Genomic DNA, 26,227 nt, shown 5'->3' on the forward strand with positions numbered 1-26,227 from the left:
ATCTGTCTTAAGATACAGAAGCTTACGAGTGTTACTTGATCCTGAATCTACTTTGACATCAGCAGTGGCAAGAGTGCATGGCGTGCATATTAAACCCACAGCGCCTACACAGAAAGCATATATAGAGTACAAACTGACCCATTCGTGCACCTTTAGTCTAACTCAGAGAGAGCAGGTTTTGCATCCTACTCGACAGCATGACGGTCTGTCACGTCACACAACACAGACGAGGTTGGTCATGTGGTTAAAAATGCAGCCACCATAGCCTGTCTGTAAGGATGTGGCATGTTTAATATATAAAGAGTCAAGCAACAGAACAGAAGAAAGCTGCTGGTGGGCCTTAAGGGCCATTTTGAATGTCTTGATAATGTTTGCGGTTTATTTTACACGTGGGCTTAATTGCATATGTGCGAAAGAGTGGTCTGTATTTGTACAGGGACTTTCATGCACCTTTTTCAAATTTTTACATATATATATATATATATATATATATATATATATATTTAATTTTTTTTTTTTTTTTTTGGGAGGATGTGCGAGTGGCAGTGCTGGTTCACATGGTGCCCTATGCAAGGCAAAAACAAAGAAAAAAAGTGTTTATAACGTACAGCTTCATTTTTTTTTACATTTTTGTCTAGTTTTTGATCGGAGAGCAAGGTAGCCTGGTTTAAAATCCTGACCTGATATATTAATAATAATAAATAGATAATCAGAATAAAATATTAATTCATATTAATCAATAATCTGTTCAACTGCAATTTTGCTTTATTAAATAAAAAAATATTTCTTTTGAAATATCAATAATAATAGTAATACATATTATTATTAATATTTAATCATGTTAAATATATTAATATTTAATTATATTAATTGACATTTCATGAGAAATTATTATTTCTTTAATAAAGCAAAATTGCAGGTGAACTTGAAAGCCACCAGGTTTGACATTTTGATAATAAATCTTTGTTTTGAGTGGGTACAAAATTTTCAATTGAAAGACTTGAACTGCCCAAACTGTGAATGTGAACGGTTAATTTCTGTCCTAGCGCTTTAGACAACCTTTTTTTTCCAACCAATAACAACAATACAACTTCTTTATCAAACACAAATATATTTTTTTTCTGCTGATGACTCGAAATGTTGCTGCTTTAATTTTCATTATAAGGTGCAAAAGACAGTTGATCAGTCAGTAAACCCTCAGTAGAGAGCATATCTCTCTCATACACTCACACACAGTGAGTTTGAGCTGCAGAGTAAGAGGATTTCATTCATCCATATTCACTGTATTGGACAGACTCTTGCAGTTTCTCGGTCAGCGTGCGCTGGGGGGGGGGGGGTATGGGGGGGGGGGCATAAGCTCTTGGTGTTAAGTCACTTTCTTGCTTAAATAAAGTCTGTCCCGCTGGGTCTGGAATAACTGAACACTTAGGGATCACACACCATTAATTCCGCTCTCAGAATGAAGACATGAAAAGAGCTGCTTCATCACAGGATGCAAAAAAATTAACTAAACACACTGTAATAATACTAACTACATCAAACCACAGCATTTGACAGTATTGTAATGCCATCAGATATTAATATAGATACTGTATTTACCATTCTACTAAAAGATGACCATATTCAGTATCATTTTTGTCCAAAAATACATTATACCTACAAAAAAAAGAATGGTACCAACATGGTTTTTGAATATGTACTATGGTACCACCATGGTATTTTGGACATGTTTTGTATTCTAATGGAGTACCATATCAAATATTATTAGTTAATGTAAATATTTCAAAGCACCATAGTATACCATCGCTGTACCATGCCATGAAAGTACTTTTTTGAAAGGGATGGTAGTTCATGGCATTACCATGGTAAATATACATAAATCCATGGAAATACCCCCCAAAAAGACATGGAAGAACCATGGTACACATTCGCAGAAAACAAATGGTACACCCAAAAAATCAATGGGGCATATCCAATAAATTATGGTAGTCCATATGGTAGTCCCATCAAAAAAACTTGATAGAACCATGGCATCCACACAAAATAGGTTTTACCATGATAGCCTACTTTTTGGTAGTTTTTATAAGCAAAAGAAGAGCAGAATTTCACCCTGAACATTCATTCAAGAGGACACACTTTAAACCATCTTTACCTCAGTATCTTCCCCTTCACCACCCCTCTCTCAAGAAAATACAGAATCAATAAGAGCATCGATATGAGCTCAGAAATTCCATTCAATGATCTCGAGTCTCCAGAAAAAGACCTCAGCACAGCCTTAACCGCGTTTCAGACTGACCGAGGCTGCTACAGTCTGAGAAATGTCTACTGAAACCAAACTAGGCTATACAGAACGTTAGTTATATAAAGTAACAAACATAATAAGAGTCATGTAAACTTCTGCTCAACAACCCCCCAAGCCAAACACTTATAACGCGTCCAGACGACGGACGAAACCCCCTCAAAGTTCGACGTGTAATGACAGGGTCAGTGAGGGAAGATGAAGCGCGCTTACCGTGCGTTTGTTTCACAGAGCCAGAGAGAGTGATGCGGCGCGCAGCATCCCTGCCATCCTCAGCGAGAAGAGAAGAGAAGAATAGAGAGGAGAAGAGAAGAGACTTCTACTCCTCAGCTCTCCTCCAGCGCACACAGCTGCAGGCTCAGGCTCACTATCATGGCTGCTCTTCTGCTCTCAGTTCATCTGCGGTACACTGCCGCCTACTCTCTGATTGAGTTTAGAGAGCGCAGAGACTGCGATGATCGCTCACTTTCTCCGGGCATATGGATGGACCATGTGATGAGACTCATCCCTCCATCTGCGCGAGCCCGATTAGCGCCACCCAATGGAGAAATCACGCTATTCATCGTGTTGGGCCGCCCAATGGAAAATGAAACGGCCCAGTTCTGAGAGATTTAGCGAGAGAGAAAAAAACTCCTCCTCCATTTGAACAGGTTTCCTTAACATTTGAAGTAGCCTACCATTTAGATTTAAGATTTATATATATTGCTTTTACATATAGGGGAGAGTGGAGTGGCTTTATTCTCAAGAGCTTTAAAGGGGTGATATAATGCCCTTTTTTACCCCACAGATATTTTTATATAGCATGTTAAAGTTGTCACTTTTTGAGGGTGAGCAAAAACGCACCGTTTTGCGTCTGTTCCTTAAATGCAAATGAGCTGCTGGTCCCAGCACAGGGGGCGGAGCTTCAAGAGCTTGTGTCCTTTTATCTCACATGGACATGCACTGAAAATTTCAAAAACGTTTAGCCTTTTATGTTCAAACAAAGTCAGAAAGATGGAGAGACTCAAGAAGAAGTGACAACATGTAGACAACATTTCTTAATGGTTAGTTGGTGAATGTATGTAGCTTATGTGTAGTTATATTCTAGTCATTGATTAGCATATTCTGTCTTGATAATCTATAAATCGCATTCCCGGGGGCGGGGTATATGTAAATTTTAGGGTTGGTGATGTCACTGTTTGTTGTAGTCCTTAAAAAACTATTTCTTTAAAAGCAAATATCTCCCTTTGCTCTGAACTTTGAGCGTTGTAACTTTGCAGATGTTGTTTATGCTCAAATAGCAACATTACACACTAACTAAAGTTAGAAAAGTGAAATCATAATCAACCACCTCTTCAAGGTTTGGCGTTGAAAGTCTTTACAGAAATGGCATTTCTCTTGCAGTTTTGTATGTTGGTTTCTATGGAAGCTTGTTTTTGCCACAGAATATATAATATAAAAGAGGCAATTGTCACTTTATATCTCACAATTCTGACTTTTGTTTCTCGCATTTGCGACTTTATCTCACAGTTCTGACTCTTTTTTTCCTCACAATTCTGAAGGAAATAGAGTCGCAATTATCTTTTTTTTTTATTGTTTATTCCATGGCCGAACAATAACCTCCAAACTAAAATTACTGTAGGCTATGATATTTTTCTAATAGCTGTTGTATATATATATATATATATTTTTTTTTTTTTTTGTGGCAAAATCCAAATAATGAAGGTAGATTTTAACCTAAAGGCTGAACTTTGTTTTATAAATGTCAGGTTGCTGACACACATAGCCTATTTCAGTTTGTAATATGCCTAATAAAAAATTCATTATTTACAATATCTGTTCTGTTGTTTAAACCAATTGTTTGACTTTTTGTACGTTACTCTTACACTTGTACGTTACACATTTTTGTTGCATCATGCCTTTTTTTTGGGTGCTTCATACATGGTTCCCTCTCTGTGACAACTTACCCCATAGCTATATACGTCAAACGTGTAAAAAGGAAAGCCAGCTGGTCTCCTGTATTGAAACTGTAGAGTGAATACTTAAAACGTCACGTTAAACAGAATGAGCAGCAATGGCTTGGGCTGTTTCTAAGAAGTTACTGGAGTCGAAGGCAGCACAACTGTGTGACATCACTTTGTTTTATACAACAGTTTGATAAAAAAATTTTTTTAAAAGTTAATGTTGAATAGCTTACATTTTAGATAAAATATTACTATAGCTGCTTTGTCTGTTTTTATCAAAGAAAACATTTCCAAACAAAGACACATCAGCACATTTGCACCACATAGTAGCAGTATTTTGTTCATTAGTAATTCTGTGTTTTGAACAAAGTGGTTGAACGAATCATTCAATGACTCGCTCATAAATTGTTTAGGCTGCATCCAAAATTGCATACTTCCCTAAAAACTGTGTGTGACAAAAGAATCATAAAAGTACCAGGCAAAAAGTAACTTGATGACCTACTTCTGGCGAGATTCTGAAACGTGGGATCAAGATTGCATTGAATATTGCATATTACAGTTTTTCTCGATTGCTTAAACACATTTCTTGAAACTATGCCTCGTATTCTCAAAACTATAAACACAAATCCATAACGTCTCACCCAATTCCCCAAACATCCTATTTTCAGGTCAAAATGAAGCTCTACACTCAAAACCATTCACTCTTGCTGAAAAACCAAACTTTGCCCTCAGACAGGACACACAAGCCCTCAAAATCACACACACTACAACATAGTCTAACCAAGCGGCAACCTCCCCGTCTCTCTCTTGAAACCAACACGGAAGTGAGTTAAACTGCAATTCGTTGACTGGCCGCTTGAGGCTGTTGTCAGAAGTGAGTCAAATCTGTATCTCCCCCATGTTAAAATGCCAAATTTTACAGCAGAAAAAAACGTGTTTAAAGCCTGGTGTCTGTATGTGGATTTGGTCTATACAGCTAATTTTGCCCTTCATAACAACTGTGAGGGGGGTGAATTATTTTATAACTCGTCCGTTTAGTTGATTAATATTTAAATTTAAGGGTGTGGCCAAGCCACTTGAGTGACAGATGGATTGCCGCTGTCAGTGCTAGCCGTTTGTCTGCTGTTACCATAGCTGTTACTAGCCGTCACTTCACGTCAGCAATGTTAGCTGCTGAACTTGCCATCTCTGCAGTGTTTGTGCTTTTTTTCGGGATTATTATTTCAAACAATTTAATAATTGGGTAACGTTACAAAGCCCACGTCTTTGGATTCCGTCGTTATCGTTCGAGAGAACAACCAGCGCTGTATTTCAGTTGTTTTCCTCTGTGAACATGCACTAATGGATGTCTGACAATTTCGTTGCTTTTTGGGGTTTTCAAATTTAAAACGTCAATAAATGCTCGTTCGTTCTGCTCCCATGGAACAGATGGATTATAATATGCTTATGTAAGTTACCGTCAGATGAAATCATGCGGGCGTCGGCGCTTTCTCCGTCCGTGAATGTGCGCGGATTTTCTAGCGCATTTACTTGCACTTCAAAGGCAATATATCTATGGTTTAACGGTTAAACCATAACCCATTTGAGAGACGGCCAACATCAGAATTTAAAATGGACTGAATAAGCTCTCTACGAACTTGAGCGATGCCGCGCTGACGGACCATGAAAGAGTGACGGACATGTATGCACATAAATCACTGTCACACACAAACACTCTCGAAGTAATACACAGTCTCACTTGTAGCCATGTCTTTTAACTATTATAACATTTCGAAGGGCAAAAATAGGAACGTTTAATTGGCTTTACATCATCAGCTAACTCGATCACGTCGAGCTAGGTGATTTCAGATAGCCAGGCCAGGCTCCTCAGCTCCACGCACTCACGCCCCGCCTGTTTGCCTATTTTCTGTTATCCGGGAGTGACGCAAGGCCAAGATGGCGACGGCCGGCTCCGCCCACTTTAGGCTTCAAAAATGCTCTTCAGAAACCTACGGGTGACGTCACGGACACTACGTCCATATTTTTTTACAGTCTATGAGTCTAACACACTGGTGCAATAAATTCAAAACAACATTTCCAAAACTGGTAAGTTATGTTGCTTGTGGTTCCCCCCTCACAAACCTTTTCACATGATGAACACAAAAGACACAACCAGTGGATACATTGGCACATTTTTATCCATACACAGAAAACACACACAAAAAAATATTTTTTTTTCCTGGTTTACTCTTTTTTTTTTTACTCTTTTTTTACTCTCTCCTCTATTTTTTTTATTTATATTTACTTACAGTAAGATGTGTGTGACCAACATATGACAGTAAAAGAGCACACACAAACCATATTCTAATATGGAATTCGAATTGTTTTGGACTGGTAAAGAGTGTTGGACGTGACAGGAGGGCCTCCACTCAAGGATACAATATGATGAACACGTCTATGAATGTTCCACATATGGTTGAAATACCATAATTTGCCTAGAAAGATAACATTCTGGTAGTCAAGACTATAAAGGAGAAAGGATGCCCTCCCTTCACTGTCACACTCTGCAGCCACTCTGTGTGACTGTACGACTGCTGGCCTTTTCTTGCAAGAAAATACACCTCATCAAAGACTATTGGAAATGTTTGTCTCTTATTCAGTGATTTTGTTTGCCACCACTCCTCCCTGAAGGCTCTCGAGGCGACGGTAAAGCGACTCAAATTTGGCCTTACTCGTAGCCCAGCCTCCCTCATAGTCAAACCATTGATAAAGACATGGGCAACTAGAGTGGCTTGAATTTCATCTGAGACTGCTTGTCTTCTTGTCCTTGCCCTTCCTCCTCCTCATTCTTATCCCTCTTCCTTCATGTCATTCTGGATCCATTGTTCCAAAACGCAATAAACTGATTTGGGCCCTTTTATCTATTGAAGGTTCTGATTGATGTGTGTTAAATTTTGACTCTTAGTGTTTCCACCTGGGTAATTGTGTGCTAACTGAGATGAAGCTGTGCTGACTTGAGTGAACAATATTGAATGCTAGTGCTTTATACATGACAACATGGTCAAGGCAATGAGAAATTAAGGGATTTGTGTGTAGAGTTTTGCAGTGAAAGTTCGTCAAATCTGACTCATGTGTCAAAACAGGGAATAGTGTTTATAGTTTAGTGAAATGGGTGTGCTTTTTGATAAATGGCGTTATGGTTTTGAAATTTTAGTTCAAAAGCCTGGTTATAGTGTTTAAGCAATCGAGAAAAACTGTAATACCTCAGTGTACATTACACTGCATGTTTTATAAGATGTATTACTCTTTTAATTTACCAAATGCTTTTTAGGTCTTCACTTAGTCTCAGTGTCTGCTTCAGTGTTCTGTTTGCCTGCGCTAAACTGCACCTCTGGGATTAATACAATGAAAGTAGGCCTTTTGTATTGTCCTGCCTCCATTAGACTGTACCCCTTTTTTGTAATGTGCACTGTAGAACTCAATAGTTTTAATCAAATAATAGCTGTCACACTTTACGTAAATGTTTCAAACTAATTACAGAATACTCAGTAAAGTAAGTACTGGATAAGACTAATGAGCAATGTGCTTGTTTTCTGAAGCAGCTTCTAACTATTGCTATATGGTGATGTGGGCCTAAATAATGCACAGTAAATGTTTGTTTGTTCCATCCACTAAAATAGACATGACTGTGTTTAAAACTAGCCCACATACTGTGTATAGACAACACTTACTGTATCACAGCTGTTTTATGACTGTGTGTCTTCTTTGCCAAAATAATCAATGAGAGCTCACTTTCTCTGAGTGCTCTTGTGCTTGTGTGTGTGTGTGTGTGTGTGTGTGTGTGTGTGGGCGGGTTTTATACTCCTCTGTCTTTGTTGGAGTCTCATTGTGGGCTTTATTCATGTCTGGCTCATAGCGCAGGTCTCGTCTGCTAACTGGCCTGTCGGTCTGCATTAGGTCTTGCTGTTTGAAAAGTGCACAATACGAAGCCCCGACCCTCCTTTCAGAGGAGCACACATCAACACACTTTAACTGGAGAGAGGTGATGATTCAGATTCAGATCAGATCAGACTCTGAGGTATAACCCAGTTTGACCTTTTTCAATTGCTGGTGTTTGTGTGGGTCAGGTTTTGCCCACATTGACCAGCAAAGCAAGCAAGAGGCTGTGCAGAGACAATGTTGATGTGTTTAAAAGTAAAACTAACAAGTCATATCAGAACATCTGGACGAAACGAAACAAAAATAGAAATGAACAAATAAAAATCTGTAGATGAAACGAAACAAAACAAAAAAACACGAAACGAAAACAAAACAAAAAAATGGAAAGGAACAAATAAAATTTAAATAAATCATAATTATAACAAACAAAAAACAACTAAGGATCCCAAGTGCACAAATGTCCAATTTTTTCAAGTCATTGTTAATATTAAAGGGACACTTCACCCATTTGCATTAAGCTTTGCATTGTTAGAAACCCAGTCATACTATTGAATGGTCGTGCAACACTCTCTCATTTTCCCCTGAGACGGGAGAAATCTGTTATTTACCTCTTACACTTCCTCCTACAATGACGCAAAAATCGTCATTTTGCGTCATTGTAGGAGGAAGTGTTAGAGGGGGGGATTTCTGTTAAGACTACAGACACTAGTTTCTCATCTTTCCCAGGGTGGGGCGCGCTCACGCTACAGACCTATTACAGATCAGTAGGTGGGACTTTATTCAAATTCTTTATTCAAAGCACTTTGAATTACCGTTGTGTATGAAATGTGCTATATAAATAAACTTGCCTTGCCTTGCCTTTACTCTCTGAAACTGAAAGCAATATCCTCCATCTTGTTTGAAGCTAAGCTAACAGGCGCTGTGGAGACAGATATGACAATAGCGGAGGAGAGTGCTCAATATGATATAGAAGAAGAGGATTTCGGAAGTCTGATGCTTGAATCAGGTGTTTGTGGCTACCTTTACAAGCCGCATTATAGCGAAGAGCAGCCGAGGCAGAAGACCTGCCTGCCGCGGACGAGGAGCCCGGACTGGCTCGAGTTAGGGCGGACTGGTGGCGCCGGTGATCTCACTATGCAGCTACGAACCGCTACGAACACAGAGATAGAGTCCGTCTGCGGCAAAGAATTTCAACGATGACAATTTTTCCTGGACGAAATCTCTGAATCAGACGAGGACACGGACGTTTGTGTTGAGAACTATCCAGAGGTGGAAAGAGTAATAAAATATTCTACTCAAGTAAAAGTACTATTACTACAATTTTTTTTTACTTAAGTACAAGTAAAAGTACCGGTCGAAAAATCTACTCAAGTAAAAGTAAAAAGTAGCTCATTTAAAATGTACTCCGAGTAAAAGTAACTGAGTTACTTTTTTAACAGCGGGGGTGGGTTGGGGAGTCCCCCGAGTAGGGTTGTAAAGGTATGAGATTTTCACAGTATGATAACCGACTAATATAATGGTATTAAACAACTAGATTAAAAAGTTCGTCGAGACAAACTTTAAGTTGGCTTGAGAAAGCCGGACCAGAAAGTTTGAAGAAGTTTGAAGTTTAAAGTAGTTTAAAGTTTAAATTAGTTTGAAGTATAAAGTAGTTTAAAGTTTAAATTAGTTTAAAGTTTAAAGTAGTTTAAAGTTTAAAGTAGTTTAAAGTAGTTTGAAGTTTAAAGTAGTTTGAAGTTTAAATTAGTTTAAAGTAGTTTGAAGTTTAAAGTAGTTTAAAGTTTAAAGTAGTTTGAAGTTTAAAGTAGTTTAAAGTTTAAATTAGTTTGAAGTAGATAGATAGATAGATGAGTTTGTTAGTTTAAATTTCACACACAGACATGCTCACTAACTCTGTCTCACACACACGCACACACGCACACACACACACACACACGCGCACACAGACACGCTCACTAACACACACGGACAAACACACACGCTCACTAACTCACACATACACACACTTTCTCACACACACACACACACACACACACACGCAGACACACGCAGACACGCTCACTAACACACACACACACACACACACACACACACACACACACACACACACACTAACTCACTCACACACTCACTCACTCAGACACACACACTCAGAGTTTATGAGTTTTGGGCGGTTGCTAGGGTGTTGCTATGGTGTTGCTAGGCGGTTGCTAGGGTGTTCTGGGTGGTTTCTATGTTGTTGCTAGGCGGTTGCTAGGGTATTCTGGGTGGTTGTTAGGCGGTTGCTAGGGTGTTTTGGGTGGTTGCTAGGCGGTTGCTAGGCGGTTGCTAGGGTGTTCTGGGTGGTTGCTATGGTGTTGCTAGGCGGTTGCTAGGGTGTTCTGGGTGGTTGCTATGATGTTGCTAGGCGGTTGACAGTTACAGTAAATGGGATGAAAACAGTATTTTTGGAAACATTTGTTTTGTTTATTAAAATTTCAATAAAACATGTCTAATCAACTAATTTCAATAAATGATTATGAATTTGATTAAAGGAGTAGTTCACTTTAAAATGAAACCAGCCCATGATTTACTCACCCTCAAGCCATGTATATGACATTCTTCTTTCAGACGAATACAATCAGAATTATATTAAGTCAAGTCTCCTTCATTTATACAGCGCTTTAACAATATAGATTGTTTCAAAGCAGCTTTACAAAGATAATAGGAGATTACAGTAACAGAGAGTGTTTTGGCTTTACAGCCGCTCTAGAATAAAGTTATTGTCCAGCTAAAGTTAGTTTTTGATTCATTCATTTTTGATTGATTCATTCGTTGCGAAAAGCACATTAGTTATTAACTTAGGGGCCGCTAACACGACACCGCTTTAACAGAAAACAGAAAACTTTAATGTGTTCTGGCCGTTCATTTGCACGACACTACTTCTGACGTCATGAGTTGCATAAGTTGCGTTTAAGGTGTAAGTAGACTGTGTATGGTGTACTTTTTTGAGCTTTAAACTGATGGTTGCAATCCACTGCCATTATAAAGCTCAGAAGCATCAGAGTGTTTATTAATATAACTCCGATTGTATTCGTCTGAAAGAACAAAGAAGAAAGTAATATAGCCTACACCTAGGATGGTTTCAGGGCTGATAAATCATGGAGTAATTTTCATTTTCATTTTAACTACTCATTTAACAACTTATTTTTTATCATTAATAATTTATTAAAATGTTCAAGAACAATAGACTTCTATGAAATGTATTTAATTCAGAAAAATCCTTTTTGTTTTTATGATTTAAAACAAATATATTATCCAAAACGGTGGTAATCAAATCAAAGTTTAACACATTTTTTTATCCTTTTATTTTTTGGCAAAGTGCTGCAAAACAGATTTACTCAATTCAACCATGGACAAAAATCCTTAAATAATGTTTAAATAATCTGTATTATTATTGTTGTTGTTAATATTATTATGAGAAGTACATTCTATTGTAGGCCCACAACAGTTATGTCATCATTTCTTCGTAGTTAAACCAAACTTTTATTTTGATGGGTTGTAATGAAGTCCTGTTTCAGAGTGTAGGCTATTTGACAAGGTTTTTCTCAAAGGTCATTCTCTCAGAGCAGCTCTGGAGATGTTCATGTTTTCATGTTCTCATTGTTTGTGAGATGCTGAAAACACTATTAGCGCGTCGCGTACTTGAGTATGTAGTAGACGAAACGGTTCGTCTCATTCGCACTGATTCACACAGACACGCATATTATACATTTATATAGCAGTCTCTTGTGCTTTAATATATAGACTACAGACCATGTCGCAATTTGATTTATTGTACAGCTTTACTTTCATGTGATTTACGTGATCTGCGTTACTGTAGGCTAAATTCCATTTTCATGATAATGAAACTCCGGGATTCCCTCTGCATCACAGAAATCCTTCGACCTTAAATTATAAACGGGACATATCTTAATCTGCACGGAGGGATGGTGTTCCCGAACACGTTCTATGTGTTTCCTTCTTTTGCAGCCAATTTGCGTCCACAATTTTTGCAAAATGAATAGGCTATGCTCGAGCCTCGAGGACAACCACGCGTTCGTTTTTCTATATCCAAAGTATCCCCATACTTACCAGGGGTTCGCCTCACGTGTGTGTGTAAAGAATCTGTGTTGTCCGTCTCCATATTTTTTGTGTTTTTTTTGCGTGTCTGTTCTCCCGCCCTTCAATCAATCAATGCTGAGCACGAGCGCGCGCGCTGTTTTACCCATAGTAGGCTAGTTCATTTTTTTTATGTTTTTTTTTTTTTTTTTTACTCAGTAACGGATATGTTTTTAAATGTAGCGAATTACAATACTTTAAACAAAACATACTTAAGTAAAAGTAAAATTACAGATTTTAAAAACTACTTAAAAAAGTAGAAATACACAAAAAAACTACTCAATTACAGTAACGCGAGTAAATGTAATTCGTTACTTTCCACCTCTGGAACTATCCTAGTTTCGCACCGCATATGTTCTGACTGAACATCCAGGTACCATGCAATAATTCACCTTTTCGAAAGAAATACAAACGAGGAGTAATGCACTATATGAGTTCGCCAACTAACTAGACATTTTGTGTGAATGTGAAATGAATTTCACGCTCTGGTGGTAGCTAGCCTTGTAGACGGAAGAGTGATTTCTCTTATAGGCAGATATGCGCTTTCTGGATTAGTGGGAGTGGCTTGCGGAGCTGTGCAATGTGGTGCATTGTGGGAGTTGTTGTCTTTCATACAAATGCGTTCTGAAGTTATTTTTTGTCTTTTCTCGGTCACGAAGGCACCAAATTCAAAAATTATTTTACATTTCGACTACATATATGACCCACTTTAAATAAAAAACAATGTTCAAATGGGTGAAATGACCCTTTAAATAATCTTTATACATTCAAATTAAATATTTATAAAAAATAAAGATCTTCAAACAAAAATATATATAGTGCACAAATCCCTCATCAAATTGTGAAAATCATTAATAACATTATTAAAGAATCTTTGTACATTAAAATAAATATTATATATAAATATTTACAAAATAACATTGTTCTTCAAACAAAACAAAAAGCAAACTAAAGCGAATTTTTTTTAATTGTCTCATCCTTTAGCATGTCATTGTTAACATCGTTAAATAATATTTGTATATTACATGTAAATGTTTACAAAACAATAATGTTCTTTAAACAATACAAAGCAAAACAAAAATAAACAGATAAAATGGAAATAAATAAAAATAATAAACAAACAAATAAATAAACTAATTGTCTCATTAAATTTCGCACGTCATTGTTAATATTAAATATTTTTTGTATATTATAATTGAATATTTACAAAAAAACAATGTTCTTCAAACCAAACAAGTGAACAAATAAAAAAATGAAATAAATAAAAATTAGATGAAGTGCACAAATGTCTCAAGAAATTGTTAACATTATCAAAAAATCTTTGTAAATTAAATTATTTAATATTCTTCAAAGAACAGTCTCTGCTGTTCTCTCATCCAAAAATAGCACAAAACTATTTATAGCAGTTTGTGTTTGAGTGTGTGTGTATGTGTGTGTGTGTGTGTGTGTGTGTGTGTATGTGTGAGTGTGAGTGAGTGAGTGTGTGTGTGAGTGTGTGTGTGTGTGTGTGTGTGTGTGTGTGTGTGTGTGTGTGTGTGTGTGTGTGTGTGTGTGTGTGTGTGTGTGTGTGTGTGGACATGTTTTTCTACACCGGTGGGGACTTAAACCTGAATGCACACAGACTCATGGGGACTCGTGTCACCGTGGGGACCTAAATTGAGGTCCCCATGGGTACAAAAGCTTATAAATCATACAGAATAAGTTTTTTTGAAAATGTAAAAATGCAGAATGTCTCCTGTGATGGGTAGGTTTAGGGATAGGGGCAGTGTAAGGGGATAGAATATACAGTTTGTACAGTATAAAAACCATTACGTCTATGGAGAGTCCTCACAAAGATAGTGCACCAGACATGTGTGTGTGTGTGTGTGTGTGTGTGTGTGTGTGTGTGTGTGTGTGTGTGTGTGTGTGTGTGTGTGTACTGTGTACCTGTTTTTCTATCCCGGTGGGGACTTCAACCTGAATGCACACAGACTCATGGGGACTCGTGTCACAGTGGGGACGTAAATTTGGGTCCCCATGGGTAAACAAGCTTATAAATCATACAGAATGAGTTTTTTTGGAAATGTAAAAATGCAGAAAGTTGTCAGTGATGGGTAGGTTTAGTGTTCGGGTTAGTAAGGAGATAGAATATACAGTTTGTACAGTATAAAAACCATTAAGTCTATGTAGAGTCCCCACAAAGATAGTGTGTGTGTGTGTGTGTGTGTGTGTGTGTGTGTGTGTGTGTGTGTGAGAGTGTGAGTGTGTGTGTGTGTGTGTGTGTGTGTGTGTGTGTGTGTGTGAGAGTGTGTGTGTGTGCGTGCGTGTGTGTGTGTGTGAGTGTGTGTGTGTGTGTGTGTGTGTGTGTGTGTGTGTGTGTGTGAGTGTGTGTGTGTGTGTGTGTGTGTGTGTGTGTGAGTGTGTGTGTGTGTGTGTGTGTGTGTGTGTGTGTGTGTGTGTGTGTGAGTGTGTGTGTGTGTGTGTGTGTGTGTGTGTGTGTGTGTGTGTGTGTGTGTGTGTGTGTGTGTGTGAGTGTGTGTGTGTGTGTGTGTGTGTGTGTGTGTGTGTGTGTGTGTGTGTGTGTGTGTGTGTGTGTGTGTGTGCGTGCGTGTGTGTGTGTGTGAGAGTGTGTGTGTGTGCGTGCGTGTGTGTGTGTGTGTGGCAGGGAGGAGGGAAGCTTTTAAGAGAGGAAGCAGAGGCTACAGTGATGTAACGAGATGTGACGTGTTCCATGGCAATACAGGCTGAACCTGTAAAAGATTCATCACTCTGCTTCACGCTCAGAGAGGAAGCAGACGCTTTTAAAGGCTTCTCTATAATGGATCAGCACAGACCGAGCCACAGCTGAAACAAGGGTTCGCACAGAACAACTGATATTAATAACACTAACTGCATCATTAATACCTTCAACATATGCATGTGTGTGATATTTACAGTGGTTTGACAAAGTACTTTGTTTAATATGTCAATAAATATGGATCTGAATATGTAGAGCAGGGGAAACGGGGGGTATGAAAAGGGAATGTAGGCAGATGGACTTATCAATACAGCAAAATGAAGAGTCTCTCTGAACAGACTGGGCAGTTATGTTTTGATAAAAACTTAATGTCTCTAAAAAAAATTGTCAATGCATTGCCCTTTAAGTGCATATTATCTACAACACCAGTCAAAGCAGCAAAGAATAAATCCTGCTTTACGCTCAGCACTGACTGCATTTCCTCATTTATTTGCTGTCTGGCTCATTTTCATACAGTAGATTTAAATGAAGGGAGAAAATATTTTAATGTGAATAATTAAGGGATACATAACACCAACAACTTACATTTAAAAAAAAACTATAATAGGGTGCAGTTTTGATAAACAACCGGCAGATGGCGCCTTGGATTTGGTAAAAGACTTCAAATAGGCGAACATTAGTTCCTTCTAAAAATCATAGAGTGCAGACTTTAAACAGACACAACTGCAGATACACAATGCATTTTCTGTCTAAAGTTTGTAACAGTACAGATATGACATGTGTATCTCAGCCAATGCTCTTTTTTAAACTCCACTTACGTTACAAAAGAAAAAAGAAAGAAAAATAATTATTAATTAAAAAAAAAACAGTGTTCGTCATCACCGTCAAATAATGAAACAGATAAATAAATAATGATAAAAGATGATCACACAAAATATATCTGTATCTCAGAGTATGAATATAAAAATATTTTGTATAAACCAGTGCTAAATGACTAGGCTAATGTTGGATTGCTTGTTTGTTAGATTGTTATATTTTCTGAATTGCAAAACATAATTATTGTGTTATCAATGCTGAAAAACATACACACGTCTAAACTGGTTTGCTGGTCTGGTTTCAACGAGGACCAGTTGGTTAATCTCTGGTGCTCCTCCTCACTTTTGTCTGATGTTTTACCCTTACACTAACTCTACACCTAAACCACATCACACAAAACTTTCTGCATTTTTACATTTTCAAAAAAAATAATAAAAATAATAATAATAAAAAAAAAAACTCATTCTGTATGATTTATAAGTTTGTTTCTTCTTGGGCAAATTCCCTTTAAACAGAAATTTTAAATAAAAATATATTATTGAGCAAAAATAGGCCTGCTTTAGTCTGGGAGGGGTAGCTAGGGTGTGACCCCTAAATGAGGAGCTAAACCCGCTAAAACCAGCAGACCATCTGTGGATGGTTTGTGCTTTCTTTTTTAGCAAGGACGTGGTCTCTAGATATGGTTATTAAGGGTTAAGCTTGTTTACTGGTCTTAGGTTGTCTCTCAACCTGGTATGTGGAGTTTTGGGCGCTTTTGAACTGATCAGGCAGGGATATCAGCTGGGACAACCAGCTCTTGTTTGGTTTAAGGTTTCCCTATGGTTCCTATACATTTTTAGGTTTCGAAACTACAACACTCACAGGATGTGGTTTATTCACACACAGCCTGTGAGTGTGTGAGGGAGAGAGAACAAGCCATTGTGATTTACATACACCCCCTCTGCCTGCTCCCCCGCCCCTCTTACCCCCGTCTACCCCTTGTTCTTCTTCTTCTTTTTCTGCCTCTTTCTTCGCACTTCACTCACTCACACCCGAGTCTCACACACTCCTCCCGCGACGCGACGCGCTTTCACACCTCCACGCGCGTTTCACTGAGCGCCGCAGGAAACAATGGGAACGGAGCCGCTTTGTGTCGGACAGAGACTGACGCGCTTCTCTGTGTTTGTTTAGGACTTTCTGCTCATAGACTCATTGCTATATTCAGGATCCCATTATTTCGCTTTAACTACACAATGGGCTGCTGCAGCGGACGGTGCACCCTGATATTTCTCTGCACGTTTCAGTTGGTAAGTTTGTTTTCTGAAAAAAAAAAAAAAAATGAGTGCACTTCACACCGATAATTATGTGTTCACCATGTAGCCAATGTGAGCTGTTTAGTTTATAACACACGCCTGCCTTTTGCTTTGTTGTTGTTGTAATGCCGCTGTTGCACTGGACACACATTGAGTAGCCTACTTTATTTAAACATTGTGTGTGCTTGCCTTGAACTCTTGTCTTGATCTGAGTTAAGCTTGAACATGTGTTTAAGTAGTTGGACCCTTCATAAAATAGCCCAGAGTTTTATGACCAGTTGAGTGCTTCTTGCTCTTGCACGAATGCAGCTTCAGTCATCCCAATTGAACTTTTCTCATACTGTGTCATACAAATTTATGAGTAGGCTACTGGATTACAACACTGCAAAAGTTCATGTACCAATGAATTGTTTTGGATAAATCTGTTAAAACAGGGTTTCTTTTTCTGGCAAAATGTGAGTTTGAATGCTGATCATTCAATGCATCAACGCTGTCAGATGCAAAACATACATGTCGAAAGTACAGTAATAAATATTTTCTATATATATGTGAAATAATATTACATGTTATAGCAAACCATACAATTATATTTATAGATTTTTGAATATTTTATAATGTAACGTTATGATTATTATTACAGAACTAGTATTCAGACTAGTAATCAACCTGATTTTCAACTGAATTGGCACCACTATTAAAATTAGTGTTACCATATTACCGTATAACCATATTGTTCATGTCACACATGAATTAAATGCAGAAGCCATTTTGTTTTTCTAGATTTGTATACATGTGTACATTAAATATAGACTAATCATTATTAAAACTACAGTTTATTAATTCAAGAGCAGTGAGTGATTTTATCTTGGTCTTTTATTGTTTGATTAACAGTAATGACTGCAGTTTATTAGGCTGATGTCACTTTAAGAGCTGCACTGATCCAATAAACTGTTACACACACATTTTATTTCTCACTTAAGACATAACCGACTGTTCATGAGGTTACTTACCAAAACGGCATTTCGACGTGTTTGTGTGTAGGCTTTTGACCGTTTAGGCGCGTATCTGAAGCCCACAGTATATACTTTAAGCGCGTTCAGCTTTTTTGTTTTTACAGTCTATGGTTTGGCTCCATCTCGAAGAGCCGCCTAGGGAACAGTATCTCTTTCGCGGCTTAATTCGCTTTTAATGACACTGTTTAATATCAGGCACGTGCCGTAGTTTAGCAACAGTAGACTGCATTTTACAACACTCACTTGGATGTTGAGTTTGGAAGGAACGAAAGCGCACTGCTTTGAAGGAAAGGAAGGTGCGCTGGACGGAATGGGGAAGTGGTTATTTTCATAATCTTTGGAAGCCAAAATCGAAAAATCAATTACGATCAATCGCACAGCCCCACCTCAGAACTTTTAATTAAAGGGGGGGTGAAACACTCATTTTCAGTCAATCTCATGTTAATCTTGAGTACCTATAGAGTAGTATTGCATCCTTCATATCTCCAAAAAGTCTTTAGTTTTATTATATTTATAAAAGAAAGATAGGCTGTACCGAGTCTTTCCGGAAAAAACCGAGCGGCTGGAGGCGTGCCGTGTGAGCGGAGCTAAAGCTGTGCTTATGCGCCGATAGCTAACAACACAAAGACAGAAGCAGATTTACTCACCGCCTGCGGTTCCAACGCACCACCGTGAACCTTTAGTTTATCGGGACTGCTCCATCCTTAAGCATTAGATCTGCAAATCCGGCGTCGAACTGGGCTTTGTTTATAAAACAATCATCGTCGAAATGCAGGTAACAAACAAGAACACTTGTACAACTCCGTTGATGCTCTGGAAAAACAAACTCCATCCACTGGTCCCTTAACGCTGGGTTCTTTGGGAATCTGTGCAGGGTTGTCTTGCCCTGGCAACTAAAAACCCACTTCTTTGGTGGCATTGACTTCCCTAAAGCCGAGCACAGCGCTTTGATGGGCGTAGTGCTTTCACTTTCTTCTCTCTCTGGTCTACGGGTGCGCCCGCGCTATTCCGGGAGAAGTGCCCTTAGGACCGTATAAGAAAAAATTCCGCCCCATCTGATGTCACACAGGCCCATACTCGAAAAAAACTTTCCGAAACTTGTGACAAACCGGAAGGAGCATTTTTGGTACAGAAATACTCCTTCAAACGTACAATTTAATTTTTGAAACTTTGTCCATGTTTAGCATGGGAATCCAACTCTTTAATAGTGTAAAAAACTCAGTATGCATGAAATAGCATTTCACCCCCCCTTTAATATCATAACTTCCAGTGAAAGGACAGACGTTTTTCTGGTGATGTATGCAGGACTTCTCCAATCATTTAGTCTGCTTAGACCCCGCCCCTCCACAAATGATAAGCTTACATTCAGATCTGCCTCCATCCAATCAACAACCTATGCATTAAACCAAGTCCTGCCCTACATTCTGTCGATAATCTGTTTTACTTAAAGGGATAGTTCACCGCTGGAAAGATTAATGTGTATTTAAATTGGGTAATTTATGTAGTAGAAATGTGAAATTATTTTAGAAGTTGGTGCCTTCTAGACTGAGAAAAGCCAGAGAATTTATGTGGATTAAAGACAACAACTCCCAGAATGCACTTGCTTCGCTGCCCTACGAGGCCACGCCTACTGATTACAGAGGGCAGTATCGGAAGAAATGATACAACTAAGCTACTAGTTGACTCGAAACTGAAAAGACGCCGTTTTATCGTGAGATCCCCCTATGGGTGGGCTGAAAACATGCGGAACGAACTCCTTCAACTGGCTGTAGTCTCGAGCCTCTGGACAAAAAAGCCTCAGATGACGCTAAATGACGATTTTTGCGTCATCTGAGGGTTTTTTTTACAGACACACAATACAGAAATCTCTCGTCTCAGGGGGACATGAGGGAGGGAAGCACGGTCATTCGAAAATACTACCGGGTTTCTACTGATACAAACCTTAATGCTAATCGGTGAAGTATCCCTTTAAATGTAATGTTGAAGAAAAGATTTGTCACTACGGTTTAAGAGAATTAGTATACAAAAAAATACCTACAAACTTTCAGAGCTTTTGCAGGCTTGTTGAACTCATAACAAGTGAAAAATGGAAAGAGGACCTTCAGGTCAGGATGAAGTGTCTATAAATATCCGACTGTGTTGACACAGAGGGTATTATGTTTACATGCTTTTGAACAATAGTTTAGTATGTGAAAGTTCATTGCAAGGACTCTACGGCAAGCACCCCGGCACTAAATTGATCTGTTTACACTCTAAATAGAGTTGGCAGGAGCTTTCAGTGGTTAGTCATTAGTTAGATCTACCCATGTTCCTGTCAAAGAGAGAGATGTTCGTCTCTCCTCAAGAAGCTATTACACTGTAATTGTCGCTTAATCTTTATTGCAGCTCGCTCTGGTTCATCGGATACTCTATCCTAGCTTAAGTGTTCATAGAAGTTGTATGTCAGTGAAATGTTATATTGACTTCAAAGTCAGCCATCAACATTCTGCTGTGAGTGGCTGTTGTCCTAATTTCCATACGGAAAGTATTGCGGCTGCTTTTTGCATTGTTTCACTCGACCTCCCCCATCCGCAATCCCAGTCTCAACAACTGAACTGATCCCACGACAATGTAAACAGGCGTTGTACGCCTACACCGGTAAACAGCTGCAGGGGACTGATTGCACCTTATTCAAATCTAACTGCTGTTGACACTGTGAAGTAGACACTTCTTGTTTTCTACATGGCACTGCTTGCGTAATGCTCAGTCGAGGTGCTGTCCATTCTTCCCACAATCCTCTCTGACAGGAGCATTAAAAAGCCGTGGACACCTGCCCCCCTAAAGACAGATGTGTAATACACCTCGGTCCACACGTCACACTGTCAGACCTTCTGAGCTTGACAGGGTCCGTCTTCTTTTCATTTTAGGCACCTCGGGGGGAAAACATTCCTGAGCTTTGATGTAGTTCTGCTCTCTGTCTTCCTATGAGATCTTATTATCTTGATGTCACAGAGTTTGCCGAACGAGTCGGCAGTTACTACTGTTCCCACTCGTACTGTTCTCAGTGGAACGATATCACAAAACTCTGTTAGACTAACTGCGAATATTAGTCATTTACTGGATGATTGGTGGATTGACGCTTTTCTTTTTATATGATCAGTAAGTTATAACAACATATGTTTTTACATTGCTTTAACTCATCAAAATAAGTTAAGCAATTTTTATACCCTAACCCTACTTCTAACCCTAACCCTAAGTTATACAAAATGTTATATCTCTGTTTCTGTTCGGTTTACGTCTTTCAATATCACTGCATCCCTAACCAGAATATCATATACACTTAGGAGTGAGTCCAATAAGCAAACCCAGAAAGCATTAGCAACCACATAGCAATGCCATTTGATTGGCATGTACAAGTTTAGCTAAGGACCTTGAATGGCTCTTCATTGCTCAATTCCACATCCTATTCCTCTTTTTACCCTTTGTTGCTCTTGAGGAACATCTGGTTTGGTTCCTTCTCCATATCTCTGTTCTCGCAGTAATAGATGGGGAGTTTGTTTAAAAGCACATGAAACTGTCAGCATCTGGTTTAAAGACTCCCCGGTTGTTGCTTTTTTCTTACAGGCATTCTCCACTTGGACCTGACTTAGTAATCACTATGTTTGAAGTGAATTGGACAGTTATCGAGTTCATTGTAATTCTGAGATGTTGTTCTCCGTGAACCATCTCTCATTACCACATCTCTCGCATGGTTGGGCTGTGCGGGGACTTGTGGTTAACCAGAGAGGAATTTAGTCTGTATCCAGCCAAAGCTTAATAATGAGGCTTTCTTGATTAAAAATTCTTTCTTTTGTTAACAAGCAGCTTGAATTTTTATCTTTGACCTAAAGGAAAATTTCACCAAAGAATGAAACTCTTGTTCCAAACCAGTATGACTTTTCTTCTGTGGAACACAAAGGAAGAAATTTTGAAGCAGGGCTTATTTGTCGTATGGAATACTACTTTTATGGTGCTTTTTGGTCTCTGTGCATTATTTCTATGGAAGTCATGTGGATTTGGAACGACATGAGTGTGAGTAAATTTCATTTTTTTGTGAATTAATCCTTTAAGTATGTCAGAGGTGGAGATTATGTCTAAAAGTGCACGCACATACACAAAACACTGCCTTGTCCAATAAATTTCCTCTACAGTATTTCCTTAAGAGACTAAACAAACTAGGGCAGAAATCAAGAGACGCTTTGAAGCGAGCCAGAAAAGGAGGCCTAATCAGTCAAAGAAAGAGAGTTGTACTTGCCGTGTTGTACACACTGGTGACTAGAGAGGAAAAGACACACTTAATGGTGAAAAGAGAAAGTGACTGATGGACTGTGGGTAATGTATGGCAGTGGCTTTGACCTCTTTATGGCAGAGCAGAAAGACAAGTGGAGAGATACAGTAATGAGGTCAGGAGGATCGCACACGTCAAATCGAGGCCTGGATGTTGAATAGATCTTTACATTCAGATTCAAGGAATGTTCTGCATTGATAGCATTATAATCTTCATTTCTCCGAAAATTGAATGAATTAACGTATAATTGAGGTCTAGTTTTTAAACCAAATATATGTACTTTTTTTGTTGCTAAACCCATATATCTTCTAAATCATCCTTAGTAATGGCAGACAACATCTGGTTACTGTATGCATTTTCATCGTGATTCTTTTTAGTTGGCTTTTTTCTTTATGAGTCCCTTTCTGATAGACTTGCAACCGTCATGCAAAAGTTTGCCGGCTTTTCAAGGTCATAATAGGACCTTGTAATGTAATATAACTGTGCACACAGATCAGCACAAATAAGTCTTGTGGCTAGTAGGGATACAAATCACTATTAAGTAATTCATATTTGGAAAAAGGAAAGCAGTTCCATTGTTAAATGATGAGATGTTCAATAATGAATGGTCCTGCAATTTCCGCAAAAGATTAGAGATGGTATGAGCTCCCAGTTAGCTGAAAGCTGTATGTTTTTTGATTCACTAAAATGAACCATCTCATGAAGAACTGGCAGCGATGAAAGACAACTGGGTTGTTGCCTCATGTCATCTGTGTCTAGGCTGAAAAGTTGCACCTCAACACACCGCAAAGACTATACAGCCAACGGCCAGATGACATCTGTTCTGTGCGAACATGAGAGGAATAATTCTCCATGCCAGCAGGGGGCGGTAGCCTGTATTCATAATTTAAAAAGGCAAACTAGTAGAGCAGCTGTTGCTTACAATTTTTCCATTTAACTTCATTGTTTGCTTGCTTTCATCGCTTGGCGTTTTACTTCTTGTGCAATGGTTCACTAAGCTGAACATCCAATCAGTGATCTCCTACACTGATCAAAGGCTGCGTCCAAAGATTTATAAATGCTGCTTTCGGAGGACGCATTCCAAGGTAATAAGGGATCAAAGCAAGTCCGAATGCAATGTTAGTTTCGCTTCCTTTCTCCTGAGATACCTTCATCTGATCGATTTTTGGAGGCAGCATAGATGGATCCTTTGCTGCCTTTGATATCCCAGCTCTCTATTGAAAGTAGTGCAGGAAACTCTTTTAAAGTATGTTTCGTCCATATCAGGTATGGCATTTCGTCCATATCAGTTGAGAAATACATGTGCACGAATCGTTAACAGAACCGAACACCATTCAGTTCTAGTAGTAATTGACTGCAGTGATTCTGTGGTAATTGACAGTGTGTCACCGATTCTGTGACGAGCTTAACTTGTATTGAACCGTTCCTGTAATGTACACACATGTATAATAAAGGTCCTGTCAGCATGCCCACCAGGCCCCCTCTTTCCTCTTGGTCCATCTATGAGACGTAAAGTTGACATGTCATGTGTTTTTACTCTTAACCCCCCACTGAGAGGCAAATGATCTAAACAAACAGCGTTCCCTTTGGAAACGAGAAGCCGCGGAAATGTGGACCAGCAGACTTCACAAAGTCAAAGACTCTCGCGGGAGGGCAGTAAAAATGTGAGGATGGGGTAATTTGTGGTTTAATTTGCTCAGGAGGTGTCATTACAGGGCTACAGGGGTTCATTGGTTATGTTGATGGAACCTTTTGCCCTCCTGTAAAGGTTAATTTGCCCCTGTTGGCTATTTCACGACAGCTAGGGGAGTTAGAAACGCCCGCCGGTTTTATGAGACCCGACGGCAGCCTCTATCTCCCAGACAAATGAGCGCAGAGATGTGCGGCTCTGTTTATCAGCTGATTTGCATATGATTCAGCCCAACACCCAATGTGCATCTCCCAGCCAGACAAGCAGATGAATATTTATAAAACAAAGGATGCCACCCTCTCTTTTCTCTGTCCCTCACTCACATCTATGTACTCTGAATTACCAACTTTCATTAATGCACTCAGGCTGTTATTAAGTGTAATTTGTGGACTGAATCAGAATGAGACGGCAGAAAAAGACACACACACACACACACACGCTTCTAATGCTTCTGTGTAACTCGGGAATGCCTGATACGGGTTGATGGATAACATGCCCGTTGAGGGATCCAGCAGAGAGAAAAACTGCAGCAGCTCTTGACCAAAACAATATCGCCATAGTGCCTCAGACGTTTATTACAACCACACAACAATTGAGATGAAAAACATTTCTTCACGAATCTAGCTCTGTTCAACAACTCAGTGAGCTGCTTGCATTGGTAGCTGCCGGCCGTTGTACGTTCGTGTCAAAACTAAAGTATAATTTAAGGCATCATGTTCATCAGAACACTGCATTGGAAACAACTGGTTCCAATCAAGTTTGATCTTAGCATGTTGCTATGCTAACTATTTGATACTCAAACAGGTGTAATATACTTATCACACACAAATCTTAAAAAGAAAACAGTCATTTTTAATCCATATTTTTCTGAATTCAATAAAAGATGAAGACTTCTTTTCTCTTGATTGCATTCCAGATCTTGGAATACATTTTTCACAAAGTTTTTTTTTTACAGTGCATACTGGGAACGCTTTAACTGTAAAGGCACTGCTGTAATGCTACATCTAATGAGTTCATATATAACTATAAACATGGCCTGCTAAAACAAATACTGTGTGTATTTGACTGTTTAAGCACAATAAGCCTTGAAAAAGGGCTTAATTTGGTACTTGGACGTCACAAGCTGTTTAGAGATCTGAATGGTTTAAAATCCCTTGAATGTTTAAATTGGACTTGCAAATGATAAACTTTAGTGTCAATGCAACACTGGCCTGAATGGCCAACTGACAATTCTGTCAACTGTCCCGAAACACGGGCGAAAGTCTTGTATTACAGCGTGCAGCTCGCTTGTATTGAAGACATTCTGAATCCCTTAATCACTCATGCTATTTGTGAAATTACATCTAACAGAAAGTTTCCAAATTGACTGATTTGATAATCTGTGTAGATTAATTGACTCATTCAACCTATATGCTATAATGAATGAATGTTGGTGCAAAACCTGCAGGAATGAGTAAAATTATGTGCAATAGCTGCAATCCTGCACCAAAATTCAGGCCCTGAAATACGTTAAATGCATCTAGAAAGTCACTTTTGATAAAAATCTCTGTCAAAATGAATACATGTAAATGAAGAGCAAATGGAAATGGAAGCTCCTGATATGGTGTTTTGCTCATATCCCAGAAATTCTCAAGACACCAAATGATGCTAAAATGGATATGAATGAATTTCCATTTCTGTGCTTACCCAAGCTTGCAGTCAACACTGTCAATGCATATGAATCATTGCTTTATCAACACCCCACCAGCAAGCAAACAACCGGCTGATCTCTTCAACCTTTGACTTCCATCTACATTTACTGACATCCTGATCTCCCATTGTGACCATCAGTGTTGAGTTATAGATGAAATGTTTAAGCTTGAGAAGCAGCGCTCTGTTTCTCTCTCTTTCTCAATCCTGATTTCCCATCAGACTGTGGAAAACTGATTGTGTCAGGTCTCTGACTGTGAAGATTGGCCAGTTGACAAACAGGAGTGTCGTCTCGTCTCCGAGAACATTGACATTGATTGTAACTCCAACAAACAGCATCTTCAGAACAAGAACGGGCTAAAATGGAAGTGCGAGAAAATTTTATGGCCTGTTCACACCTAGAAT

The 26,227-nt window shown here is 38.8% G+C and overlaps 2 protein-coding genes across 3 annotated transcripts in view; one reads left to right on the forward strand and one right to left on the reverse strand.

Annotated features, from left to right (window-relative positions):
• The window catches only part of LOC308702826 (uncharacterized protein), a 51,224-nt gene extending 48,440 nt beyond the window's left edge, over positions 1 to 2,784 (reverse strand). The window contains exon 1 of the mRNA XM_081385943.1: positions 2,513 to 2,784. The gene's annotated coding sequence lies outside the window, so the exon portion shown is untranslated. The remainder of the gene's footprint in view (positions 1 to 2,512) is intronic.
• A 13,786-nt stretch (positions 2,785 to 16,570) lies between these two features.
• The window catches only part of nkain4 (sodium/potassium transporting ATPase interacting 4), a 53,655-nt gene continuing 43,998 nt past the window's right edge, over positions 16,571 to 26,227 (forward strand). Inside the window, exon 1 of one of the 2 annotated variants that reach the window (XM_081386684.1) lies at positions 16,571 to 17,118. In XM_081386684.1, the coding sequence (XP_081242810.1) occupies positions 17,065 to 17,118 (54 nt within the window). In that variant the 5' untranslated portion in view covers positions 16,571 to 17,064. The remainder of the gene's footprint in view (positions 17,119 to 26,227) is intronic. The other variant, XR_014031699.1, reaches the window with a different exon arrangement.

The sequence above is a fragment of the Scardinius erythrophthalmus genome (assembly GCF_964197995.2).
Source record: "Scardinius erythrophthalmus genome assembly, chromosome: 15".
NCBI lineage: Eukaryota > Metazoa > Chordata > Actinopteri > Cypriniformes > Leuciscidae > Scardinius > Scardinius erythrophthalmus.